This window comes from Bombus impatiens, unplaced genomic scaffold (assembly GCF_000188095.3).
Source record: "Bombus impatiens unplaced genomic scaffold, BIMP_2.2 scf_0442, whole genome shotgun sequence".
Classification (NCBI taxonomy): Eukaryota; Metazoa; Arthropoda; class Insecta; order Hymenoptera; family Apidae; genus Bombus; species Bombus impatiens.
The window spans coordinates 1,523,391-1,533,788 of record NT_176861.1 but is presented as its reverse complement, the minus strand read 5'-3'; the positions used below and the strand labels follow the sequence as shown (position 1 = coordinate 1,533,788).

Here is a 10,398-nt window from a genome sequence, read left to right as displayed (position 1 = left end):
CCAGCTCAGGCTCGCCGTGATGGGGCCCCGTTGGAATGTAGGAGGGAGGGGTCCCGCAGGGCCCTTGCGAGGCCCAAGAAGGGTCCGGGCCCCGTGGTAGTGGGGGTACCAGTCGGACCGGCTTGTCATGACTGGTGGAAAGGCAAGAGAGTATAGAGCGAGAGGGTAGCGGTGGAGCTGAGTATATTCGGTGAAGGGAAGGGACGGAACAGGGACCGGGGCAGAGGGCAAGGGAAAGCAAGAAGACCATGGCTATGCAGAAAGATCTCAAGATTAGTCAACGGATTACCCGGCGAGGACTCTCTTTGCGTGGTATTTAAGTCCTGCTATTCTCTATGCTCCAGAACACTCGCAACGAGATCTTTTTATTTTTGAAAATTTGAAATCTCGCTGGTTTTCGGATTGTTCGACGGTAGAGAAATCTCGTGTACGAAACATCGATGGTCTTTGTAGTCTTTTGCTCCATATGGCTCTAGGATAGGAAGAAAGCGGTACTTTTATGGAAACAAAGTTGACGCACTGTCGTTAGTTTCACGAGTGATTGTACGCGTTTTGAATTGCTCTGATTTTGTATTTAATTTCTTTACACCAGTTGGCGTGTATTCGATAATGTTAGAGTAAAATTTCGTTTGTTTCGTTTAGTTCAATTTGCTGATTTAATTTATTCCATTTAGTTCGCTATGCGACTACCAGAAAGGTCGATGCCGCGTCTAGGACACTTTCTCCTCGACCGAGTGAATCTCGGCCGGGACGGCCTTTTGAATTCTCAGCGGATAGAGTGTCGCTGGCACCGCGAAGAGATCCGATCGAATGGCTAGTGAAAGTATCCTTATCGCATCGTTATCCTTTCGTTTTAGTTGAATTGGCTTCTTTAATTCCACTCAATTCCAAATAGGCTCGTTTCAAGCATAAAACGTTATATTGGTCAATAGTTGAAATAGAGATATTCATCTACACGGGATATATACATTTGATGAATTAATTACGATATATAAACCAGTTAGGGTGAAATGTTGAATGTGATACGACACGAAAGGCTTAATAACGCAGTCACTGGAAAACCGTATTGGCCAACTGAATATATTTTTTTTATCGTTTTTCGCTATTTATTATTCATTTGTTGTGATAGTCAATGCCAAATACTTGGTTTTCTTTTTTATTTTCAAAATTGAGTTATATAAATTCTGAGATTGTAAAAAGCTATTTTACCACACATTTGCGTAACTATAGAACTATCTAACGTAATAATTTCAAGATATTTATTATTTTATAATTTTTTAGTATTCGCAGTATGTCAGTTCTAAAAGTGTAATTTATTTAATTAATTGCAATACTGTATACGCTATGGCCAACTCTACGTATGTACACCTAATCGATAAATTTTCAAACTCGATTTTCTAAAAAATTTTCTGTTTTTAAACAAAAGTAAAAGATCGGTCCTCCGTGCTTTGAAATCATTTTACTGTTATTTTACTATTTTTAACACACATGCGTAATTAACATAAATATTCTTACGATTGTCACCGATGAAAAAGAAAGGTACGTAATTCAACGGAAAGAAGAGAAAAGAAAAATTGTATCGTAGATAGGGACTTCCGTTTCGATGTATGAAGTATATCGACGCTGTACCAAATATTTTTCTCGGATCTCGGCTGTTTAAATTCCCATATTCGTCTGTCGATTTCGCTATTCTCGCATCCACGATATAATTACCTTAACTGCTGATTCATTTTACAGTCTCGTTATATCTTAAACCGAAACATACCTGCAGGATACGAGGAGTTAAACAAATCACCTGGGAACATTCAGCGAATCGTACGGGTTCGATCCGTTCCGTGTTAAAAGGGTAGGAAAGACGGAGACCAACGCGAAAGATCCGTGGACGTCGGAGTTAACGACGGTCGTCGATGATCACGAGGGTCGTAAGGGTAATTCCACGTAGCGAAAGAGGTTGGATCGTGATTGAGAAAACGGTTCGTGCACTCGCGAAACGCAACACCTAATGGCTCGCGTGAGCTTCGGTAATCCGATCTACTCCGGAGGAGGTTAAAAAGTGGCGCGTCGTAATTCGAGGCGGATACAGCTACCCCGCAAGTCATTCACCACGCTCATCGGCCCGTCTGACCGCATTTTGTCCGTTAAACGATGGAACAGCGGAAACGAGAGCGCCCACCGGAATATGGACAGAAGGTAGAAGAAGAGAAAAAGGGCCTCCGGTGGCCCGTTTACTCACCGGATAGTATTGCCAGGCCGAACAGTTCGCAGTCTCGCATGCCCTGCTGGCCGAGAAGCATGCATGTCTGCGCATACACCTCCTTTACTCTCGACTTCGCCTGAAAAGATACGTATACGAAGAAGAGTTAGATTCGGAGAAACAAATAAAGTTGAGGAAGAAAGGGCTGGCAGATTGCTGGATCAAGGATCGAACTGGTAATGTATCGTGTCTCGTGTAAATTCCTGGTACAATTCAACTGTTCGGTATAAGCGTCAACTATGGTCGACAATCGCCGAATCTACCCCCAGGCGAGCATCGATTAAGGTCAACGTACGCTACGCTCTACGCAATAGCTTTTGCTCGCGATCGTCAAATGACGCTACGCCACGTTGGTGAATCGTACCGAAGACGTTCGAGTTCGGGAAATTCTATGGCCTCGCGTAACACAAAAATCAGGAACAGCGAAATTGTCTCGCACACTTTCGTACCGTTTGGTTGTATTTGAAAATGTACGAACACGATCTCTTGCTCGCAAATACCAGGAGGAAAACGATCGGCGAGTTATTTACATCAGGGTACACGTCGATTTTGACTCGAACATCGACATTCCGAACAATTTTTGTCTGTAAATGTTATCGCTGCTCGGCTTTAGTTTCCGAGATATTCGCAAAAAGTCAATACAATATCGTAATTGTGATTACGCCCAAATAATATTAAATATTTTTTATTTCCTATATTTTTGCCACAACTTGCCACTGATATACAGATCAACGTCGTTTTACCCGAAGACTCGACCGATTCTTCCGCATCGATGTACCCGCAAATCCAAAGATCGATTAATATCGCGGTATTTTTCATGGTTAGCTCGGCGCGCGTAATACGAGACAGAAAATGTACCGTTTATACACGGATAGCTTTAAAGTTGCGGTAACCCAGATTCTAGAGAAACCGGAATCCCTTGTGTAAACGACATTAGCGTCAACCCATTTTATGCGTCTTTTTGAGCGACGTTTACGCGTTATCTCTCAAACGATTTTAGCGAAAAAAAGAAGGAGAGACCGTAATCAGAACGGAGAACATAACATTCGCAATTAATCTCTTGAGAAGTACCGGCATACACGTATGTATAATGTATACGTTTGTACGTTTAAGTATATTTTTTAATCCATTTACTTTTTATGTCTATAGTCTTCGCAGAATGATGACTGCAATTTTATTTTATGATTTGTAAGATCTGTAGAAGCGTGATCGTTCGTGCCGATCAATAGCTCTTTGAAAGGATAATCATTGTCAATCCTTTTTAAGATTAGCTAAGAATTACGTAAAATATTCACTACGATTCGTTTAATTATAGTCATTCGATCGATTAGAAATAGACTATTCAATTTCTATTACACGTAAGAAAAGGCTAATTTTTAAATTGCGAAGAAAAACCTCCAGATCAATACCGAAATTAGAAAAGGAAGTATTAAGAAATTATTTTAAGAGTCATCGCTAGACTGCAGATTTTTATGCAAATCTGTATCTTCATAAATGGAGATTTGTCTTACTATTGTTTTAATATTACAAATTACAAAGAGTAGTCTAACTCTGGATATTTTATGCATTCTGTGAATTTTGAGAGTTTGTTATTTAAATAAGTTACAGGCAAGCGCTTGTTCCTAGACTAACGAGAAAATAGCGTTTCTAGAATTTGCAGAAAATCCACATCGTTTCATAATATCATTTTCTCGTTAATATCGTATTTATTGCATTTATTTCACGTAGAAATGACAATTTTGACGTAAACATTGAAAATAGCGACGGCAATACTTGATTTCTGTATAAACATGTGCGCAAAAAAATATGCAAAGACTAGCAAAAGCCTGGTCGAAAGAATGCGAAGATAAACTCCACGGTGCAATAAAAATAACAGCAAGGATTCCGCGCAAATGTTCCTATAAGAAAAAGAAAGAAATGTTTAAAACGTAAAAAGCTTGGACGAGAGAAATCGAGAATAGGCTTCTTCGCAGTTCAATTAAAATAACCGTATAGCGCAATAAAGTATCTTCTTTCCATCGAATTATTCCCAACATGAAAATACAATATTCCTTATTGCAAACGGAAAGATGGTAAATCTGATAGAGTCTGATAATGCGAGAAACTTAACGAAATCTTTATTCGTATATTTTATTCGAAGAACGTCAACGATTTAAATGCGTTCTTGGGTGAAGAACATCGGCTTAATCGACAAGTTGGACACGTTTCCACAGTTGAATGCCGATGGCAGCCATGCGATTGGGTTTCGAAAAAGTCATCATCAGTCGATGGTTTTATCACTTCGACTCGTAACATGCACGCTGGCATTCTGCAGCGCGCGTAGCATGTAATAACAATGCGTGGATGTATGAATATTGCAAACGGTGAAAGCGTACCACATACCAGACTTGTTACAACCGTCCCGTGGTAGGTAGCCTGCAGACGTAGCTATGCTCCGTGGTGCCATGCATTGACAAAAGAATGTATCGGAACGTGATCAGAGTGACGCGATACACCTCGCTCCTAGTACGTATTAGTATGTATTATACATAGGACGCGAGAACAACTCGCAATAGTCTTCGATTGTCTTCGGTCCTTTTGCAGAGACAAAGAAGATTTATGCCGAGGATTATCCTTTCGATTGTAATACTTGCAGCAACATCTTAATCATACTGTTAGAGTAATACGAAGATGCGTCGTCTACGTTGGTCAATGGGTCGTCAGCTGTTCGTCGTCTGTTTGCATTATGCATGGAAAGTAAGGATACAAAAAGGTGAAGGTTTTTTTGTGGGAAAAATAACAGAGACATAGTTGATTTTTCCTCGAATGGTAGAGATTATCAGACATTTAAGGATATTTTTCAGTGTGTAATTAACATTAACGATTTTGGTAAAAATCGACGATGATCGAGAGTAAACGGAAAATTTGTCGCGAATAGCGATCATCGGTAATTAAAAGAATTCTAGTCTACTGTGATGGTTAGTCGTAAGTAAAATCATAAACTTTTAATGTTAAAGAACGTACAAAAACGTACAAAGTATAGGTTATATGCAAAAATATCTACGTTTCGTCCCCCTAAGTGACGTTAATAAAAATATGAAATTGCCTAAGTATCCGTAATTTGCTTATCATTATTACAATATCGTTAGGTTGTTATAAAAAATGTCGTTTTCCAACCAAGTGATATTGCGGTTGTTTTAAGTCGAGATAGTATTCAGTTCTCTATTCTTCTGCACAAAAAGTTTCTTATGTTTTTCACAAACATAAGATTTTAAACAAATTACCTAATACCATGCTCAACATTTAAAGGAGAACATCTTCCCAAGAGTATCATTAACAGAACATATTATACCACTGTGTTGGTTAAAAATCAATTATAAAGTTTCGATACACATATGTATATCACGTTTAACGTTATATTTAGCATTGTATTGATAGACTTGACCAAACAAATGCCGAGGTAGAAACAACATCAGGGTAACATCATAAAACTGAAATCAATGAACTAGTTACGATAATATTATACCGCGGAAGAATTGCATATTCGTTCGGACGGTTTTTACTTTTGCTATAAATTTTTGTTCGAAAGCGGATTACTCTTATTAATCCCTGTTAGGTATCTTAGAAACTATATTTACAGCAACTCGATAATATTACGATACTCGTAACATAAAATTCCTGTCTATGTACAAAGCTTCGTTCACGCGCATTTAGAAACGAAAGGCAATTGAATATTCAGCCTAAAAAATTGTCCGATTAAAAGCATGACCAAATGAAATATCTCAATACGTGACTCTGAGAATACGTGATTTAAATATATCGTTAATTATAATCGATGATATAGAAAATATCGTCGAACGGTTATTAAAGAGTTAACGAACGCAAAATGGAAATACGTATACGCTCTGTATCAGAGTTACAGGCCATACGTGCAAGAATTTCCAATTATACCGGAGGAATAATCCGCATGATACATGCATTTAATTTTTCACTGACTATTTCTACCTTTGCCAATAACGCATGGTTTAGCCGATCTGCATAAGGAACTTAATCAAAATACTCGAGAGATCTATAAGAAAAATACACGGATACATATTTTTCTGGTCGTTAATAGAGGAATAAAATCTTCTCGATGACCAATCGATTAATTACCACCCGATCAACATCATCTTTCTACCTGTTTCTTATCTAATGCATCCTCGTTATCCATCGTCGAAGGAATCTCAATGATTTCCGCAATTTTTTGAAGGATTTCAAAGGTAGCCGATTACATTCGTATCCGTAGGGCTTATCGTACGTGCATAAGCGAACGTTGGAATTTGTCTGACATGTTTTAACGCTTCAAAGCATACCGGAATGCGCACGAACCTTCGTATCATACGCTTTTCGTCTTGATTCCCGGTAAACGCAGGGAACATGCAACGCTGCTTAACGAGAGCTTCTTAAATACATATTTCTTCCACCGGATTCAAATAAATTATGCGAGTTGCCCACGTACGACCAAGCAAGTAAACTCGAAAGCATTTTTGCTACGTGGAACTGTAGCGCATAGTGGGATCGTGTGCTGTTTCATCCTCAACGATCGAATTCCTAAGGAGGCCAACGAATTAAAAAAAAAACAACGAGGAAGAAAGGATTACCTTATGGTCGATTTTGAAAATATTTTCAATAATTTAGCGTTAATCTTTTCGTTCTTATCGTTGCTAATCCAACCTAGTTTCTTCGTTTGAAAGATGACAATGTTAGGTTGAACTCGCTATAAAAGAAAACTATCCTCGAGATATTGGTATTACGTGTTCTTCGCTTGATACTCGATACAGACAAATTTTATTTCATTCCTGTCTTTTGTTACATTTTAGCTAAACGATTGAAAGAGCACGGAAAACGTTCAAATTCCCGGGAAAGGCAGCGTCCGGGCTGCTGAACATTTTGATCCGAATGTGTCTTTTGGAGGGTATTTTGGGGTAAATGGGGGTCATTTTTCGTGACAACGAACATTTTTAGAAATTCACCTTGCGAACATTCAGCTGACAAAGGTCCTAACTGTAGAAATCCGCGTAAAACGCGATGAAGACAGGTAACTTTTGTTCACGCGATATCGTTGCGATGGCGCAACTAAAGCCAAAGCTCGAAATGCCGCTTTCTGTATGATCACGAGGTCGCCTCAAGGCTCACGGCGCGGCACGCAGAAAATAAAAATAATCCAAACCTAATCCAATACTCGCGATCCGAATGCACACAAAGAGTAAGTTTAAGCTACCAAACGTTGAGAAAGTATCGTCAAAATCCACGAAGACGCGTACACGAACAGGTTGACTCAAATTTGTTACGTCGTATTTCCGTGAAAAACAGAGCGTCGTTCTGAACTTCGACGATCTCCAAAACCCCCAAGAAACGTCGTTGTAGCCGAATATTTTGTCATCCGAATACTATACGTTAGTGTCAAATATGAAAGTACGAATTATGATTATCCAATTATCAGCGATCGAACGTCAAATTCACAAAGCCACGCTGCAATACATTGCACGAAAAATAGCGAAAATAGCGAAACGAGCGAACGTGAGAGCAATTACCAATTGCCGTGTGGAGAAAAGAACGCGCAGTCCTCTGCTAGAAACAGATACTCTCCTTCCGTATAATAACACGCCTCTTCAACGAAGAACCTCCATTCTTTTCTACTGTTGCGAAAAACGATCGGCGTACCGTGTGGCAGCTCGTTCACGGTACATGGTAATCACAGCTTAAGCACCGTATAATCATGGAAAAGTCCTCGGAGTAGCCGTAGCTATTGTTCTTACTGCGGTCGGTGAATTACTGATAGCGACAGACGTTAGACAGAGAGATAGACGGAGATAAACAAGGACAGAAGCGATAACCAAAAAAAAAGACAGACAGACGAAGAGAAAAAGGAAGCGATATAGGCGGAAGTACGGAAAGACAGGCAAAGAAAGATTAGTGCAGAATCGAAATAGGTAGACACACATATACATGGAATTGGACACCTACGAATATTCAAATGGAACCTGGCGTAACCTCGTTTCCTACTGTTTATACTGTACCGTCGTGACATCATCGGAATCCGTGACTTTCGAGCTGAATGGACGCAGCTCCAGGACCAGGGCCGATCCTTGTCTCGTTCGCGAGGCAAACTGGACAAAGTATCGACGGATTCGCTGTGGTTTGCGATTTGCATAAATTGCGAATGCTCAACATCGAGAATACGTATTGAAATCGCGCTAGTTTTATAGCACGAATCGTGTCCGACGTTCACGGTTTCGTATTTACGAGGTGATCTTTTTTTCAAGTCGGAGATCGTTTGAATCAGAACGATCTGTTTAGCAACGCGACTCTGCCCAGGACATTGTACATGCGAGGGAGGAGGTTCGTTTTATTCTGTCCGTGCTTTTGTAACGTGTTTCGACGCGGAGTGGAACGAAAAGTGATGGATCGAGTTGAAAAGCGCGTAGGATGCGCAAAACATGACTTATCGAAAGATAGAAAGAAACGTAAGTCGCACCGAAACCATCAGCAACGACAGAGACATCCTGTAGCGAATCCTGTAGACGCGACACAAGCTACTATTGATCGATTCTCACACTCGAGACACCGATCGAATCGGTCTGTCTCGATGAAAAACCTACCAAAATCATCGGGTTCGTTACAGTAGAATCTGTAGCGGCACTCGACAGCAAACTTTCCAACGGTTTCTGTCCCGTGACTCGCTACACAAAGACCCTATCCTTCGGACAAGATGACCGTCACATGCCGATACATTCTTACAGAATATTTTCAGCTAGCCTAAGGATCCGCTATAAATCTTAGGATTTATTTAGCTAAGGTCCTCCAAAGGAACAAATAGTCTTTGTCTTAACAGTCCCTATACCTACCACACATTACCTGAAGATACTGGAGATCTGCTTTCCTCGCATACGACGCTTCCTGCTAGCAACTTTCTCTCAAGACTGGTTAGCATCCTTTTCCAACCATCAACCCAAAATTTAGCCAATTAACAGCGACGTCCATTTCCCTCACTTTCCAAACCGACGCTTTCTTCGACGAATCCGATGATCTCGTATCCTTAGACACATCATAGTTTTTTCTAAGCAGCATCATCGTGACGGAAAGTCGGTCGTGAGACGCCTGTCCGAATTGATAGTCGGTAGTTGGCAGCAATCGCGAGTCCGAGTTGCTCGACATCTCAGGCAATATGCTCGACATCGCATATAGAACCGTATCTACCCAAGTTCGAACTTGTAATCGTGAACCGCGAACCGAAATTAATAACCGCGATTAATAACCAAGTGTACTCACCGAATATATTTGTTAATAAATATTTATTGTTAAATATATTCGAGCGTTCCTTCAATACCTATCACGCCCATTACCTCAAATCTTATGAACCCAACGAGGCAAAAATGCTTCTTGCAACTGTATTTCGTATAATAGCGGCTCGTTCGTTCTTCCTGTTACTATATAGAATATAATGATTTTTCATTCGTACAGTGGGAGTTTACGTTCAGATAAGTGGCGTTGATAAACAGAAGTTCAATCGATCGATATTAACTAGTATTTTATTCTTATAAGTAGAGTTCGATCGTAAAACTCTCCAACGCTTAACAGATCACTCGTCTCAGAGAAGAGCCGGCATTGTTATATCATCAGCGTAAATTAGCGAGTATTTTCTATTACTACTAACTAATGCAGTGTCGTAAACTATTATAATTAGTTTATTTATAATAAATGGATTGAACAGATGTTGATTAAACAGGAAACGATGGCTGTTTAACGCGAACTAATCGCAATAACGTATTATAATTAAGACAACTAGATAATTAATTAGCAACTCTCGTCACTCTCAGGATTCAACTCTCTCTCAAAAGCGCTAGCAACACTATCTCGATAACGCAATTCGCACTCTCTGGCTTCTCAACTCATACTGCTGTTAATTCGCTTATGTCCCTTAGCAACCCCTTGTCTTTTGTCTCAGCCTCGTAACTTTCGTCTTAGCCCCACTACGCACATGCTCAGCAACCGTTTGTTTATAATTCGCACGACACCCCACAGGACCCTCGTCCTGGGTGATTGGTAACTGGTGGTACAAGCGGAAAGGGGGTGATTCTACGCGAAAAAAAGAAGTCGAAAATATAGAATAAAAATTCTTCGTT

General features: G+C 40.0%; 1 protein-coding gene across 1 annotated transcript in view; it reads right to left on the bottom strand.

The window, feature by feature from the left end:
* Positions 1-10,398, bottom strand: part of LOC100741674 (protein expanded-like) — a 126,558-nt gene that overhangs the window by 38,094 nt on the left and 78,066 nt on the right. The window contains exon 4 of the mRNA XM_024368401.2: positions 2,234-2,333. Coding sequence (XP_024224169.1) covers positions 2,234-2,333 — 100 coding nt within the window. The remainder of the gene's footprint in view (positions 1-2,233; positions 2,334-10,398) is intronic.